The sequence below is a fragment of the Babylonia areolata genome, chromosome 9, assembly GCF_041734735.1.
Source record: "Babylonia areolata isolate BAREFJ2019XMU chromosome 9, ASM4173473v1, whole genome shotgun sequence".
In the NCBI taxonomy this organism is placed as follows: domain Eukaryota; kingdom Metazoa; phylum Mollusca; class Gastropoda; order Neogastropoda; family Buccinidae; genus Babylonia; species Babylonia areolata.
Genome location: NC_134884.1, coordinates 11,962,768 through 11,981,172, shown reverse-complemented (window position 1 = coordinate 11,981,172; position 18,405 = coordinate 11,962,768). Strand labels below are relative to the sequence as shown.

The following is an 18,405-nucleotide window of genomic DNA, read 5'->3' as shown; positions in this document are numbered from 1 at the left end:
CCCTTCCAGGTTTCGGGAGGGATATACGACCAACAGTCCAGCTCCAACGTGTTCCCCCCGATCATGCCCAGCTCCCGGGGACAGAGAACCGAGCACTACGGGGGTTACCTTCGTCAGCCACTAAACTGCCAGTCTTGACCCAGCCCCACGAAGGGGTAGCCGATTGACACACACGGGCCAATGTGTGCCGCCTGTCTTAGGAGAGGTCCGAGCCAAAGGGATGTGTTGAGAGCAGCGTGCTCTCTCAATCCCCAGGATCTCATTCCCCTCCATCACAGGTCGCGCCGCACGGCAAACACGGCGGGCCTAAAGAAGGCCGCAGAGAAAAAAAGAATTTGGAAAAGAAGGCTTGATGGGGAGTTGAGGACAGAAAAGAGGCAGTAAAAAGAAGAATAGAGAACAGCGAAAGGGACAGTGGGTCACGTTTAGTTTGGGCCTCACTCACGACCTGTTCGGCATGGGAAGCCCTATCAGGGGCATCAGTACAAAACCACCACTTATTCAGCCCTGACAGCTACGATGGCTATGTAGGCTGTCAGTTAAGACCTGGGATCAGAGCACCAAACCCCAAGAAGCACTGATGCCCCCGCCGACATAGCTCGCTCGATCACTGGCCACTGAGCCTCCCGACCACGACAAGGTAGTGACCCTCCCGGGAGTGGGTCAGGAGAACACCAGCCTGACCCCCTCCAGGTTTCGGGAGGAAGAGTCATGAACTAGAGAAAATGAAAAAGGAACTCGAAGGAGCAGCAGAGTACAGGAAAGTGAACAACACCATTGGGAAAGGCATGAGGATTGCCAAACAAGTCTGGACTGAAGAGAGATGCCAGGAAATAGTAACAACTTGCTGGTTTTACATAATTGTAGCTCTTCTTCTTACTCATCTTCTCATCTTTTTTTTTTTCTTTTTCTAATTTGTCTCCTATTCATCTTTTTTTGGAATAATATTAAGGAATTCTTGAGAAATATTTTAAACCACACATACACACACATGGGCACACACACACACACATACATGCAGAGTGCATTTTTCCTCCCCAGTGTTTTTTCCCCTCATCTAATATTATTATAGTCAAAAGACATTTAACTGAAATATGAGAACCAATCAAAAGAAAAGCTGCTCTGCGCACGCTTCACAATTATATCATCAAAACATGATACTGAACTAGCAGACCACACATTAAAACCAATTTTGCTAGATAAAGTTTAACAATTTGTCTTTTCTTTATCTTTTATTACACAAATTATCTTAAACTTTATTTTCAGTCAGAAATAAATTTGCTGGTGGCTTAACTCACACGGGGCGACAAGTTTTCTCCCTTGCTTTTCCCCCACAGACAGCCCATTTGTAAGGGTTTGGAAAATAAATTACAAAAAATACAAAATATAGAGTAAGAAAATGAAACTTTCAGAACTGGTTTATTAAGTGTTGGGCTATTACATATTAAAAAAATCAAATTTCTCATCTTATTTTTACAGTTTTGCCATTATGTAGAAAATAATGCCAATTTCTCACCCTGAATCACCATAACCACACTCGCTTTCTGCACTTAATTCAGTTTCTTCTTCGTCATCATCCACCTCCTCAATGTCTGATCCTTCAGTTTGAAGCATTTCAAGTACTTCGGCAACACTAAAACGTTGCCGTCACTGCCTTGTTCGCTCCACAGCATTTTGAGAACCCGTTTTGCTAACAGGCTGGCACACGAGCAGACAACCGATCAGTGACTTGTCAGCATGTGTGCGAGACAGGCCACACATGACAGGCTGGCCAATCATACCATTCGGTTTTGGAGTGACCCAGAACAACGCACTCTGCTTGGCGAATCACAAAATCACGTATACAGCACGTGATGGATTTTTTTTTTTTTTTTTTTTTTTAAATTGCAATCCATTCCGCCATCCGAAACCGAATACCTTTTATGTAGGAATGCTCACGCATTCCGTCGCCTGGAGAGAGTTCATTCTAAAAGGTTTTCAAAAAGATCTGGTCATAAAATCATTCGGTAAACTGCAAAAGGAGTAAAGGCCCTTGAAAATGGGGACTCAGAATTCAAGGACTTTCAAGAGCAACTGTGTACTTTAAGCAAAATTAATTATGAATTAATTTGCTGTACTGCTTTTCTTCCCACTCACTATATCAAGTCAATCCATAACATAATATCATCAAAACAACTATTGTCATAGTCTCTGAATATTTTCCAAACTAAACAAACGAATAAAGGACTAATCCCCAAAGACAAACCATCCACTTATTTCGGGAGGGAGAAAGTGATGAAGACGGTGGAACAATTTCATGCATTGCATGAATCACTGGACCAGTATGGTTTTCTCAAAACACACTCACAATGATCAAAGGAGAGGATCAAGTGTCATCTGCAGGCAAAATTCTGAACTGTGCCAACTAGGTCACTGACCTCTTTAACTCGGTACTCCCAGTTAGCTCCCTTGACTTTCCCCACAGACGGCCCTTTGTATGGGTAAGAAATAAAATTGCCAAAAATCAAATGTTTGAATTTATTAACTGAAAACTTCCAAACTGATCAGTAACATAACAAGTTAGTTGGGGACAGAATATAAAACCTCCTCCCTTCTTATTCTATCATACAGTGAGATGATAAAATATCCATATTTTTGTTCGAAATTTGCACAAATCTGATGACTTGTAAACGAATCCAGGAAAGCACACATAGTTTGAAACCAACTGAATTCAGAATGTTATATAGCCTTGATATAACCCCTTCAACTAACTCTGTTGTCAGCCTTGTGACTGAGAAGAAAGTGGGTCAGACGCCATTGTTGACACACACTCTTCACATGAACCAGTCACCAAGAAAATAATTATCCTGATCGCGAGCATAACAACACTCTCTGTCTTGCTTTTGGACACTGGACAAGAATGTGAAAGACATTTACTTCTTTTCCACGTTGACACTTTGGATCAACTGTTTATGTTTATATATTATTACTTTCTAAACATGCAACCATTACTTATTCTGTGCTACAAATCCTGAAGGAAAGGAGGTTTGTGAGTTCTCTTCAACAGTTCTATTCACTCTGCCAGATATACTGATTTCATATTGCCTGCCAATCATGAGCAAGAAATGTGGGTTTTTTCCAGTGGTGGCCATCTTGGAAAAGCAAAAAATCTTACAGAGCATGCTAAAATTGGATAAAATTAAGATATTATGAATTATTTTTGTAATGTGAATCATTTTCTTGACTGAGAAAAATATCAGGTATGAAACAATCACAATTATGCATCATACATCCTTTACAAAGCTGGTGGCGGCCATTTTGGATGTTATGCAATAACTCAAAATGCTTAACATGTATGACTTGGCCTCCAACAGATATGGATTCAGCAACCCCAAAGCATGTGAAATCAACAACAAAAAACCTAACAAAGTAATATATGATGAAAAACCAGGTATTCTGGTTATGTCTCAGACAAAAGGTTCATTTCAACTGCTTTTACTAAAAATCTATACCATGTATTCAGAAACGATATAAATTTGTTTATCTCACAATTATGTTCACTAGTTGCTAACCAGTTTGTTAAATAACTTCAAACTATCAGAACTTTATATTGTTCATTTCTCTTTCAGATAAATATGGGTTATGTATAAAAAAAAAAATGTTACTTTCTTGCAGTAGTCTGCATGCTAGACTGTTTTGTTATTACCCTTTCACAACCAAAACCCACCAGGCTAATAGGAAGCGCAAGCCAAAATAATGCCCGGCACTCAAGAGTTTAAATTAAAAGCAGTTTGAAAAAAGGAAGTTAAATGAACGTGATCAAAATTATGCTGTAATATACTAGCATCCTAATTTTCATCTCAGCCATTTTTTTGTTTACAATGTTGATGACGAATACTTATAACATTTGAATTAACACACCTGTCAAAGATTGTCTGAAGTGATAAAACAGCATTTGTATGAAACTGCCAGGCCACTTCAATTGGTAGACATTCCTGAAAAAAATAAACAAATTGAAAGCAAATTTTCAAATTTAATAAATAGGTGAAAAGTAAAAAAGGTCAAAACAAATGCACAGACTACATCACAGGTAGAACTACAGCATGTCCACAAACTTCAAAGACCAAAATTTTAACAAAATGATACAACTATATACAGACATTCAATTACATTTAAAATCACAGAGAATATATGCACATTTCTGCAATATTTCTTCTTCTCTTCTTCTTCATTCATGGGCTCGAACTCCCACGTTCACTTGAAAATACACGAGTGGGCTTTTACGTGTATGACCGTTTTTAACCCTGCCATGTTGGCAGCCATACTCTGTTTTTGGGGGTGAGCATGCTGACATGGATTACAGGATCTTTAACGTGCGTATCTGATCTTCTGCTTGCGTACACACACGAAGGGGGTTCAGGCACATAATCAGGTCTGCACATAATTATGTTATCTGGGAGATCGGAAAAATCTCCACCCTTTACCCACCAGGCGCCGTTACAAAGATTTGAACCCAGGACCCTCAGTTTGAAAGTCCAACGCTTTAACCAATCGACTACTGTATTATTTAATAACAGCTGAATTTATGAATACTTCAAAGAAAACGAGTATCAAGGGGTTTTTTGTTCATTTTTTGTTTTGTTTGTTTTTTCATCCAGCATACCTAACCATGGCTCCCTGAATGGATTCACCTTTTACTGCTTCATGCAAAATAGTCATTTCTATAGGATAACTGATACATGATCTATACCAAGATATAATCACAAGACAAAAAAAAAAAAAAAGCAAAAACATCATGAGCTGCTGTGGTGGACTGATGATTTGAAAGACAGGTTCAAGTCCCAACAGAGATGGGCTTTTACAGCCCATGGCCAGCTCCTATCCAGCCAGAGCTGAGCATGCTATGGGCTAAAATGGGAAGACTGGAACAACACAGTCAAGAATAACCCCCTGCGTGGGTGCGTCTTCAGAAATGTTGTTCAAACTTCTTGACCTGTTTAACACTGCAGGCTTCTGTATCTCTCCTGCCTGGTTGAAGCTGGGATATACTATGAAAGGAAGCATAGTTTTTGTGTGAATATATTCAGTTGTTTGTAAATGCTGTAAATTTTCACTGGAAATACTGCAAACAAAATTTTAATTGAAACTGTTTTGAAGTCAACATTAGTTTAGTTGTGTGACAACTGACAACAGCAGTGAAACTTTCGTGGTACATCCAGTTTGTCCTGTACAGTCACATAAAAGAAGGATCACATCAGGTAGGCCAAAGCTTCCATCCTAATGTCACAATATCACCATAACGTGTGACATGTTAGGTGACATTTAAGTGACAATCACACAAACTTTCACTCTCGGACAGATAAAATGTAGTAGACATGAAAACAAATGAAGACCGAAAAAGAGGGAAAATGGTGGGGGTCTAAGGGATCAGAAGCTGATGAGGTTGTCACTATTCTGAACCTTAAAATGAGCATCAAAATGTATGTAACTTTGTATGAGGCCCCCTGAAACTTAAAAGGGTTTTAGCATTTCCAAATGGACATTAAAATGTAAGTCTGTGTGAGGTGTCAATGAAAAAGGAGGAAAGTAAAGGTAGGGGTCCCGAGGCAGAAGGGAAAGGCAGGGGACGAAGCCCCCCTGGAGCCTTGGAGGCATCACTATTCTCAAAATTTTTATCCTATGATGCTGGTTTTTATAAAGAATCTGACAGATAGAGATAATATATCTTATGCTTACTTTATCTCAGTGAAGAGATCATCAACACTGTTGAAACAGGACTAGTAAATGATGTCTTTATTGTCAATAATAGTGTGTGCGCGCACGCGTGCCTGCGTGCATGCAAGCGTGTGTGTTTGTCTGTCTGCAAGCACGTGTGTCTGTGTAAGTGTATATGTCAGGGAACACTTGGCTTGAAGACAACATCAGAATTTGTGGGAAAGATGAGACAGGTGATGATCCCATTCTGTAACATCCAGACCTGCCAACCCCCAGCAAGATTTGTCAGAAATATTTTGGACAAAGTATCAGTAGCAAATGCCATTTGTCAGTAGCACACCAATATGTTTTCTGCAAAAGACACAAACAAGTGTGCATAACAAAAGGCCCATTTCTCAATGCTTTGCTGTTAATCCAAAAAATAAACTTTCGTGCCAAATATTTCACGATTGCCATTGTCTTTGTTCTCATACATCTGTATTGTCTGGCAGTGTGGCTTGTCAGATACATTTAACAACTTTCCCAAATGGTCTACCGCACTGAGTGGTAGGCATACTGTGCTCCACCAGGATAAAAGCAAACATGTTTCAGCACGGATTTTATTTAGTTCTTGTGATGAAATATTTACTTACTTAAAAATCTTCTTTGCTCCCGCTGAAGCATAAGGTGCCAATAAATCTTCTCCAGTCATTTCAGTCTTGAGCGAGCCAGCTGATTTTGTTCCGGATCCTGCCTGCTGTATTCATCTTCCACAGTTCTCCATGTGCTCAGTGGTCTGTCTCTCTTTCTTATCCCTGGTGGTGCCCATCTGATGTTAACATAAGGAAGTCTCCTTCTAGTCATTCTCAAGAAGTAGCCCAGCCACCACTGTCTCTGTTTCACTTCATCCACAATGTTGTTGATACCCGTGCATCTGCTCTCTTCTTTGCTGGTGAAATGCTGAGGATTCAACGAAAACACCATCACCAACCTTTGAAGCTTCAAAAGCTGGCTTTCAGTTTTCTTGTTCGTTCTCCAAGTTTCAAAGGCATATAGGTGGACTGAACAGACATTTGATTTGTTGATTTTCAGTTTGATGTTGGTCTGCAAGACTGATGATACCAGATGTTCTGCAGTCTACTGAAGATTCTGACAGAATACCTTTCTAATTTTGCTGTCAGCTGAAATCCTAATGATTTTGTTCATGGTGAAATAAATAGATATCCAATATATCTAGTATCGGCAGTTATATGTATTCGTTACTGGCATAGATTATTACAAATGGAGGATAGCAGAATATCACACAAGCTTAGAATATGTTGTATGATTTAGATGCTAGATGCAGAGTGCATGGGGTAACTAAGATTTGCCATTGTTTGTTCGAGTATGGTTTTGGTTTTTGTTTGGTTAAACAAAGGTGTTGGCAACATTCAGGTGTTCTTTTCTGGTTTTTTACCAATAATAGAAATTGAACACAAGAAAAAAGTGAGAGGTATAGTTTTTTTAATGAATTTTACAATGTATCTTACCTGAAACCTTAGTTGGTGTTGAATATGGATAGACATTTAAAATATATAGTGACTAGATTTAGATTAGGTATTTCAGAATTCCATCAATGTCGTCGGCAAAACGTAGGTTTGTGATTGTTCTGCCGCCTATGCTGACTGTTCCTTCATGCTCTTCACACAAGCTTAGAATATGTTGTATGATTTAGATGCTAGATGCAGAGTGCATTGGGTAACTAAGATTTGCCATTGTTTGTTCGAGTATGGTTTTGGTTTTGGACTGGCTGGAAAAGAAGAAGAACTGGCAAGCCTGGTCAATCATCTGGACAAAGCCTCCACATCGTATGGAATGCAAATCAGTGCGGAGAAAACCAAACTGATGACTAACAACACCAACGGCATCAGCATTGACATCAAAGTCAACGACGAAAAACTTAAAACAGTCCACAGCTTCAAATATCTGGGAGCAATCGTGTCAGATGAAGGATCTAAACCAGAAGTACTCTCGAGAATTGCCCAAACAACAACGGCACTCAACAAGATGAACACCATCTGGAACAACAAAAACATCGCTCTCAGCTCAAAAATCAGACTGATGCGTTCCCTGGTTATATCAATATTGCTCTACGCCTGCGAGACTTGGACCCTGACTGCAGACATCGAGAGAAGAATCCAAGCTGTTGAGATGAGATGCTTTCGTAGACTACTTGGCATCTCCTACAGAGACCACATCACTAACACGGAAGTGAAGAACAGAATCAAGCAAAGTACTGGACCCTACGAAGACCTTCAGTCCATAGTGAAAAAACGCAAACTTAGGTGGTATGGACACATCTCCCGATCATCTGGTCTTGCCAAAACGTTCCTGCAAAGCACCGTACAAGGAGGCAGAAGGAGAGGACGGCAGAAGAAGAGATGGGAAGACAACATCCGGGGGTGGACAGGCTTGACGCTCGGTGACGCCCTGAGGAAATCAGAAAACCGTGAAGAGTGGAGAGGGGTGGTGGTCAGGTCAGCAGCGGTGCCCCAACGGTCTGAACCCAGACTACGGGAGAGGTGAAGGTGAAGGTGAATTTCAGAATTAGCAGTTCATCATAAAAGATACAGAACTTGTAACCACGATAATTTGATTTGTCCATTATGTTAAGACTCACAAGATAATGAATGATATACACTTTGCTTTTTGTTATCCATCTCTTAAAAATGTTTGAGAAGAATTTATTCTACCTAAATATTATTGACAACCTACACTGTTTAAATTGAACTTACTAATATCTTCAACCTCCCCTGAAATTGTTCGAAAATTTTCTCTATTTTTATATAAAGCTTTCAGATTCAGAGAAATTGCTACTGTAGCGCTGTTTTACTTATATTTTTGTTTAACCAGCAGAGTGCCTATAAGACATCAGCTGACATTCTACAAAAAGTATTGCCATAGTGCCTATAAGACGTCCATTGACATCCTGCATATGTTCCGATTTTTCCTTCATTGGAGTTTGGTTCAATTCACATAAACAGACTCTGAACACTTAGTTTGATGTGTCTGGATTATAAAAATACTATTTAAATGAACTTACATCAGATAGAAGACCTCTTTCTACTCGATAATGATTTGCTAACTGACCACATGATACGCGTGTGGAAACGGGGCTGCATCATGTGCAAACAAATGCATTGAAAACTGCGTCCAGTAAAGCAAATAGTCACAGTCAGCATATTTACACAATTCTGAAAGCTCTGCTTGTGATTATGGACAGCTCTGCATGGAGAAGGATCTCTTGATCTTGTCTGATGATTGGTTTGAAAACGAAGGTGATTGACAACGACAGTTATCAAACTAACAGCCCATTTGATGGTAATTCAGTCTGTTCATACAATCAGACAGCGTTTATCAACAACTGGCTATGACCGACAGAATACATACAGCCAGTGTTGGAAGAAGAGAAGGAGAGGGAGAGGAGTGATGTAAGACAACAGGTCAAATGCCAGCCAGAGGTCATCAAGGGGGCGTGGCTTTTGGGAAGCGTGTCCTCACATTTCAAAGCAGACAGAAGACAACTGACAACGGCCAATGCCCCACGATTTTCACAAAACGCAGTGCTGAACCTGCACTGGCCGTGAAACATGTGCTTCTTGTTTTTAACACTTTTTTTCGCTGAATCAGAGAGATGACTTGTTTGAAGAGGTGGCAAGCTGGCTGCACAGCAGTCACTTTAATCGGCCCACGTGCAACTTGAAAGGAGTGAATGTCATCAAAGAACTTCACCCTCTAACTCCCAAACGCTCTTTGTTGTCAAAAAGCTTGCCAGTTCAGTTTCTGGGACTGTGATTGACCCTTTATGTTCACTTTACTCACTTCTGTCATTGTTGGGACAGTGATTTACTTACATGTCTCCAAGAGCTGTGATTTGTTTTCATAAGTTTATAGCCTGTTTTAATTTCTTCTATAGGTATAATCTGACAATAGGCTCACTATTTCTAGCTGTATTTTGTTTCTTTTTTTTATGGATGAAATGAAATGAAATTTTGGTGCTTAGAGCCTCACCGACCACTAAGGCCATCTCAAGGCTATCGCTGCGTTAATAACTACAAGGGTAAAAAAAAAAAAAAAAATTAAAACAAGTCACCACTTCAAACTTTCCACTCCAAAGTTAAAAAAAAAAAAACTTCCATAGTTTAAAACCTTCAAATCTGGTTAAAAATGTTCACTTCTTTTAAGAAGTCCATCAGCGCCCACGGAGGGACATCACGAAACAAAGTCTTCAAAGAAACCGCCGTGTAATGTCTGTGTCTAACGTCATGCAGATCCCAACAGTCAAGGAGCACGTGTTTCACGGTGAGAGGCTCATCACAGGGAATACATCGAGGGGCCTCTTCCCCCTTCAACAAGTAAGAATGAGTAAAAAAAAGTGTGCCCCGCATGCAGTCTGCACAGCACAGACTCCTCCTTTCTGTTCTTCACCCCTGAAGGGAGGGTCTCATTTAGGTCTGGACGGATCTGAAAGAGCTTGTTGTCCGTCTGGGTGTTCCACTCCTCTTGCCAAAGATCCTTAACATATGTGTTCATCTTCTGCTTCACGTCTGTGTATGGTACAAAGGATCTGGATAATTTTTTCTTTACAGCGTTCCTGGCCAGCAGGTCTGCCCTTTCGTTACCACGAATGCCAACATGTCCGGGAACCCAGGCCAACACAACCTCATATCCTTTCTTCGTTGCGAGAGTAAAAGCTTCATAAAATTCCAGCAGTTTGGGATGAGTGATATTCCTGCAGGTGATCGCCTCCAGGGCTGACAAGGAGTCAGAAAAGATCATGAATCTCTTTTGTTTCGAAGAGAGAACCATTTTTACCGCCAGAACCAGTGCGGTCAGTTCCGCAGTGTACACTGAGCTGTCAGACAGGATGTGTTCCGTTGAGGGCCAGTCAGGAAAGGCGGGACAGAACGCAGATGCAGCGACTCCGTCCTCTGACTTGGAACCATCAGTGAAGATTCTTTGGAAAGTGGGAAATTTGTGGCAGAGTTCTGAAAAGTAAGTTCTGTAGGCCAGAGAACTGCTGGAGTCTTTACGGTACGAGGCCAGATTGAATCAGGTGTTCTAAAGGTCTACGGAGGGCTGTCGGGGAACTTGGAGAAGTCTGAGATGCCACCGACATCCAGATTGGCATTTTCTATGTGCGGCTGAATGTGGAGTCCAAGAGGAGGGATGCAGTTTGGGTTGACTTTAAATTTCTTGTTGAAGAGATTGTTGAATACAACGTCATACGCAGGGTTTGTAGGTTCAGAAAACAATTTCAAGTAATAGTTTAGGGTCAGCTTCAGTCTGCGGTTGGATAGAGGCGGTTCCCCCACTTCTGCATACAGGCTGTGCACAGGGGTGGTGCAGAACACACCTAAGCTGAGATGGAGCCCTTGGTGGTGTATAGGGTCCAACAGTTTCAGGTAAGACGGTCTGGCCGAGCCGAATACTACACTTCCATAGTCCAGTTTGGACCGGACCAGGGCTCTGTAGAGGTGCAAGAGAGTTCTCTTATCAGCACCCCAGTCCGTGTGTGCCACAACTCGGATGATGTTTAGGGCTTTTTCACAAGACATTTTCAGCTGTTTGATATAGCTGAGGAAGTTCAGCTTCTGATCAAAAACGACCCCTAAAAATTTGGCTTCCTTGACTGCCAGGATGGTGGATTTTCCCAGACGGATTTCAGGGTCCGGATAGAACTGGCGAAAGTTGTGAAAATGAATACACTCAGTTTTGGAGGACGAAAAGGTGAAACCATTCTCCTCTGCCCAACACTGGATTTTGTCGACGCAGAGCTGAAGCCGTCGCTGAATGCTGACATACGTGCTGCCAGTTGCATACAATGCAAAATTGTCCACGAACAGCGAGCTGAACGATGTCATCAATTTTGATGCTGAAGAGAGCCGGCGACAGGATGCTCCCTTGCGGGACACCCAGCTCCTGCTCGTGAATGTCGGACAGGGTGGTGCCGACCCTCACCTGGAATTGTCTGTCTTCCAAAAAGTTGTGGATGAACTGTGGCAGGTGTCCTCAGAAGCCGAGCTTGTGCAGGTCCGAGAGGATTCCAAATTTCCACGTGGTATCGTAAGCTTTCTCTAAGTAAAAAAATATGGCCACCACATGCTGTTTATTTACAAAGGCGTTTCTTACAGTGGTTTCCAGACAAACCAGATGGTCAACGGTAGAGCGATGCTTGCGGAAACCGCACCATTCTTTCGCCAGAAGGCTGTCAGTCTCTAGTTTCCACATCAGTCTACCATTGACCATCTTCTCCATCAGTCTGCAGATGCAGCTGGTCAGTGCTATTGGGCGGTAGTTGGAGGGGTTCAAGGGGTCTTTTCCCGGTTTTGGCATCGGGATTATGAGGGCTTTCCCTCAGGAGGGTGGAAAAAAGCCTGTGATCCAGATGTGGTTGTAAACTTTGAGCAGGGTGTCCAGACAGGTTTCGGGAAGATGTTTTAAGAGTTTATAATGGATCTCGTCCATTCCTGGAGAGGAATCCGTGCAGGTCTGAAGGGCAGATTTTAGTTCATTCATAGTGAAAGGAAGGTTGTAGCTCTCTGTGTTGTCGGAAGAGAAGTTGCAGGGCGTTTTTTCTTTCAGGTTTTTGGTTTTGAGAAACCGAGCAGATTTGTTGGCAGATCTAGAGTTCAGTTCGATTGTGGAGGTTTATCTCAACAATTGAGAAATTGGCATATGATTTTGACATTCTATGTCTCCAAGAGACCAGGACAAGTGCAGACAGACCAATACATTTTGAGAATTTCACAGTCTTTCAAAGGAATGAAGGAAGAGGGGTAGCAATCATACTGAACAAAAACCTAAAAAACAAAGTTTCCACCATAAATCTAGAGAAATGGTGTAGCAACTCATGTGAATTATTGGGGGTTCGTCTTGACAAACCTGACGGAGTTCACAAAAGCATCGTGCTCATCAATGCCTACGTTCACCCAGGAACCTGCACAACAAAAGAGAATTGGGCCTTTTTAGAGGAAATAGAGAACGAACTTGGAGACTCGGTCATTATCTGTGGAGACCTCAATGCAAGATCAAAGTTATGGGACCAGCGGAACACAAACCCACAAGGACTCGCACTTGAAGGAATGATAGGGGAAATTCTTCTTAGCCCTTTAACAACCACATCCCCAACTCGCCTTGGAACAAGACAAGGGGACAGTGACAGTGTGATCGACATCGCTCTAACATCTCCAAAATTCAGAGCAGAAATGAATGCAGAGACACTTCCATACCAAGGCAGCGACCACCTCCCGGTAGCTTTCAGTCTACAGAAACTGTCCGATAAACCCTGTATGAAACTGCGTGATCCATTTCAGTATGAAACCAAAGAGACAACCGTCATCGAAAAATTAAGACGCAGAAGAAACAAAAGAACGGCACTGAACAGGATGCAAACTATTCAGCCCCCATGGTGGAATACCGACACAGAGAGAGCCTGGATAGAAAAACATGCGGCTGTCAAACTTTGGCAAAAAGAAAGAACAAAACCATCTCCGGACAAAGATATTGAAACAAAAATGAAAGAAAAAACTAAACAGTTTGAAGTCATTGCTCAAGAGGCCAAAAATGACAAGTGGAAACAGTTTTGCGAGGCACTCAGTTATGACACAACATTGACAGAGTTCTGGCAATTTTATCGTCGCATGGAAGGGAAAACGTGCACAACAACAACCCCAGACATGTTAGACACTGACGGAACCAAGCTTAAGACAAATGAAGAAAAAGGATCTGCCTTGCTCAAACGTTTCATACAACAGAGTGATCAAAGAAACTTAGATGAGAAAAAGAAATATGTTGAGGAGTTAAACCAAACCCTTATGCAGACTGGACCTGATGATGACTTGACAATGGATGATCTAAACGAGGCAATAGCTAAAGGCAAGAAAGAATCGGCTCCTGGCCCAGACAAAGTTCGTTACTCAGACATCAAGGAGCTATCGGAAGAAGACAGAAGCAAACTTTTCAATCTATATCAAAACAGTCTCCACAATGGACAGGTGCCGGAGGACTGGACACACAGCTTCTTAAAACCCATACCAAAACCAGGAAAGGACCATCGTCAGGTAAGCGGCTACCGGATCCTAACCATGCAAAACATTGTTGGAAAGCTCATGGAACGCATGATAGCCAGGAAACTTGCAAGGGATCTTGAACACAGGCACATTCTCCCTTCAAATCAAGGTGGTTACAGAACAGGCAAGTCCACATGGGAAAATGCAGCTGCTTTTGCATATGAGGTGTATGAAGGATTTCAAAGAAAAGAAGAAACACTAGCAGTAGCAATTGACCTTGAAGATGCCTACAATAAAGTCCAGTTTGCGCACCTCATGGAGCTGCTACTAAGGTATGGAGTAAGTTTGACACTGACAAGATGGATAGCAGCAGCGCTTCAGGAAAGAACCGTCGTCCTACGCCTCGGAGATTGGATGTCTGCACCTTCTAAACTATCCATGGGACTGCCACAAGGGTCTCCACTCTCTCCTGTCCTCTACAATGTCTACACGAAGGGCCTTGCAGACTTAAACAACAATGGAATTGCTCGGGTGCTTACCCTTGCGGATGACGGCCTGGTCTTCAAAACTTCAAAAAATGCTCAGGAAAGAACTGAAGCCGTCCAGAAACAACTAAACAATATTGCTCAATGGTGCAAAGACACAGGATCTTCCATCAATCCAGCGAAAGCCCAAACGTTGCTGTGCACCCTCAACAACAAAACCGCGAGCAAATCACCACCTTCTGTGTCATTCGATGGGATTCAAATTGAGAAAACTGAATGCCTACGCTACCTAGGAATACACTTCGACAGGATGCTGACCTTCAGAAAACATACGGAAAACACTGTTCTCAAATGCAAAAAGGGCCTTTCAGTCTTAAAAGCAATGGCAACCAAAGGAATTGAACAACGCCACCTCTTCCTGCTATACCAATCACTCGTCCTCAGTGTGATCGACTACGGACTTGGGCTAACAACACCGTCTCAAAGCAACCTCCTAAAATTAGAAAGAGTCCAAAATAAAGCTATGAGGCTGATCCTTGGAAAAACAAAAGACACGCCCACAGAAACCATGCGATACCTGCTTGACCTTCCTTCAGTGCAGGCCAGAAACAAGTTAGAACAGGTCAAGACCTACTTCAAAGCATTAGAAAACCCTCAAAACCCACTGCATGACGCAGTCAAAGAACAAAAAGGCAGCCGTCTAGGACGAGGAAGATCATGGATGGGGCAAGCAGAAGACACAATCCAGCTAGTATGCCGACTTCAAGACCTGAAAGAAACAAAAGAATGGGAGAAAAACCCCGAAAACCTCAACCATCTATTCAACACAGTCATTTCACCCACTCTAGGAAGACATTGTCGGGAATGGCCAGAGGGCAAAACTGATGCGGAAGTGAAGCTGCTTATAGAAGAAAACAGTAAAGAAGAGGACATCATCATATACACAGATGGCTCAGTCACCAAAGACCAGTCTGGCTGGGGATTCACTGCGAAACAAAATGGAAAAACAATTTGGGAAGAGAATGCTGCCTACAAAGTCACAACCTCCAGCCTAACGATGGAAGTTGAAGCCGTGACACATGCCCTCCAGTGGCTATCGTCCTTCCATACGCCCGGAAACCAACATGCCATGATTCTAACCGACTCAATGAACCTCATACAGAAAATTGAAAACGGAATGGGAAGCCCAGAGTGGCATAACGCAATGCGCAACTTTCAGATTAAAAAACTCACATGGTCATACTGCCCGGGACATGCAGGTGTTAAGGGAAATGAGCGAGCTGACAGACTTGCTGGTAACGCAACACCAACGAGCAGCCTACATCTAGGAAAATCGGAAATCCTCAGAAAAGTCAAAGAATACCAAAAAGAACAGGTACAAGGCCATCACACCATTGATCGCCTCAAAGAAATAAAAGCAGAGAGAGGGAGCGGCCGCAAATCTGACATGAAAGGTAGAGCACGATGCTTTGCAAATCAAACAAATATCGGCATCATTTCCAAACCAACATTGCACAAATTTCTTCAAAACGGAACAGAGTCTCTGTGGGCCTTTCCAAATACAATAGACCGAGCAACACACTAGATGCCACGTTCTTGGCATCAGAGATCTTTTCCCATCCCTCTTGCGGCCAGTCAGTGGCGGCTGTGTGTGTTTGTGTGTATGTGTGGGTCTGTGCTTTTGAGTGCGTTTGTGAATGCGCGAGAGTGAAATTGCACACAAGTGTCAGGAGAGATATGTGTACGTGTGTGTGTGTGTGTGTGTGTGTGAGGGGAGGTGGGAGTGCGGGGGGAGGTGGGGTAGAGGATGAGGTATGTGAGTGTATGCATGCCTACACTGTGGGAGCAACAGGATATTGGAACGTGTATATATATATATATATATATATATCTTTGTATGTACGTGTGTGGGGTTGGGGGTGGGAGATATGGGCGTATGTGTGTGTGCTTGTACAAGTAAGTGTTCATCTCTGTGAGTGTGTGTTTGTGTGTGTGTGTGTGTGCCGTGGAAGCTGCGATACGTAGACTAGAAATAAGTGTGTGGAGGAGGGGGTAGAGGAGGTGCAAGGTAATGTGTGTGTGTGTGTGTGTGTGTATGTGTGTGTTGGAGCTCATGTACGTTTATATGTATTTGACTGTGCTTTCATATGTGCTTGTACAAGTAAGTGTTCATTTCTGTGAGTGTGTGTTTGTGTGTGTGTGTGTGTGTGTGTGTGTGCCGTGGAAGCTGCGATACTTAGACTAGAAATGAGTGTGTGGAGGAGGGGGGTAGAGGAGGTGCACGGTAATGCGTGTGTGTGTGTGTGTGTTGGAGCTCATGTACGTTTATATGTATTTGACTGTGCTTTCATATATGTGAAACTGCATGTCTGGTGCATTTCTGTTATGCATGTGTGGGTGTATGTGTGAATGTGTGTCTTCATATTTTACATTTATTTGCTTATTTATCACCATTGTTGTCTTATCTATTTATTTATTTATGTTTTATTATTATCATTTTATTAGTATTACTAATATTATTACTACTACCTTTTTCTATATTATAATTATTATTTATTTATTTATGCAAGCTTATCTATTATTTATTCCCCCGTTTTTTGTTGTTGTTTTTTTTTTTTTTTTTTTGTTGGTTTTTTTTTTGTGTGTGTGTGTGTGTGTGGGTTTGTTTTTTTTTTTTTTTTTTTTTTTTTTGTGTGTGTGTGTGTGTGTGTGTGTGTGTGTGTGTGTGTGTTCTCAAGGCCTGACTAAGCGCGTTGGGTTACGCTGCTGGTCAGGCATCTGCTTGGCAGATGTGGTGTAGCGTATATGGTTTTGTCCGAACGCAGTGACGCCTCCTTGAGCTACTGAAACTGAAACTGTGGAGGCAAGCAAACTGGCAACTGCTTTCTTCTCTGTGACCAGAGCATCTGAGAGTTTAAGATGATGAAAAGTTGGGCAGACGTTTTTGCCCTTAATTTTTTTTAAAACCCTCCACACTTTCTTCTTGGGTGTGTTGGAGGTTAAGGAAGAGCAAAAATCTCTCCATGATTTTCTCTGGCTCTTTTTAAAAACATACCTGGCTTTCGCCCTCAGCTGTTGATGGGTTCTAACGCTATCGGTCTCCGGTCTCCGAAAGAGGCGCCGTTGCGCTCTCTTCCGAGACTTACGGGCCTCCCGACATTCCGCGTTGAACCAGGGCGTTCTTGGCATCTGAGACTTGGAGGTAGACGATGGGACTGCTGCTCTGGCGCAATCTAAAACAATCTGAGTCAGAGTGTCAGCAGAGTCCTTGCTTTTTAAGACTGTTTCTTCCTGCAGCCCCGCTCTTAACTTCATGGTAAAAATTCCCCAGTCAGCTTTGTCATAATTCAGGTAGTCCGGCAGAGAGTCACCCTCCCCATCTGTGGGGCGGAGGACGACAGGAAAGTGGTCACTCCCGTGCAGATCGTCGTGTACTCTCCACTCGTAGTCCAGGACCAACGATGGATCGCAGACCGACAGATCTAAACACGAGAGCTTTTCAGAGGACAGATGAAGGTAAGTGGGTGACTTGTCGTTAAGACAGCACAAGTCCATATCAGAAAGAAGGTTTTCCAAAAGAAGACCTCGGGCTGATGTCATCTCACTTCCCCAGAGCGGGGAGTGGCCACTGAAGTCACCCAACAGTAGAAACGGTCGTGGGAGCTGGTCGACCAGATTCATGAGGTCCTGCCTCAGAACACGGACGGAAGGAGGAAGGTACAGAGAGCAGACAGTGATGGTTTTCTCAAGTGTGACTGACTGCCACCGCCTGTAAAGGGGTGCTTAAAGGAACTGTACTGTATAAAAGGGACTTACATATAAAAAGAGCGACACCTCCCGTCAATCCCTCTTGCTTCGGTTGAGCGGGTTTAAAAAGGGAGTTAAAACCAGAGAGAGATAAAACCTTGCCATCTCTTTGCAGTCTCTTGCAGCGCCAGCACTGAAGGTTTCAAGGCACGACAAAGCAGCTGGAGTTCCTGGAAATTGGCGTAGAACCCACGGATGTTCCAGTGGATCACTGCCATTAAAAATATTAAAAAAATAAAGCAGCAGCCTAATCCATCGCTACACCCTGCTCCTCTGCTTGCGGTGGCTCAAGGTCGGCCAAGACCGCATATCTGTTTTTTTAACTTAAAAACTTGTCTGATTCCGACCAAGCCGGAATATCCACCACCTCAGCTCTCCCTGATCCCGCC

The 18,405-nt window shown here is 42.6% G+C and overlaps 1 protein-coding gene across 2 annotated transcripts in view; it reads right to left on the bottom strand.

Annotated features, from left to right (window-relative positions):
* The window catches only part of LOC143285717 (uncharacterized), a 114,010-nt gene that overhangs the window by 33,013 nt on the left and 62,592 nt on the right, over positions 1-18,405 (bottom strand). For both annotated transcript variants that reach the window (XM_076593122.1, XM_076593123.1), the window contains exon 6: positions 3,901-3,974. In XM_076593122.1, coding sequence (XP_076449237.1) covers positions 3,901-3,974 — 74 coding nt within the window. The remainder of the gene's footprint in view (positions 1-3,900; positions 3,975-18,405) is intronic.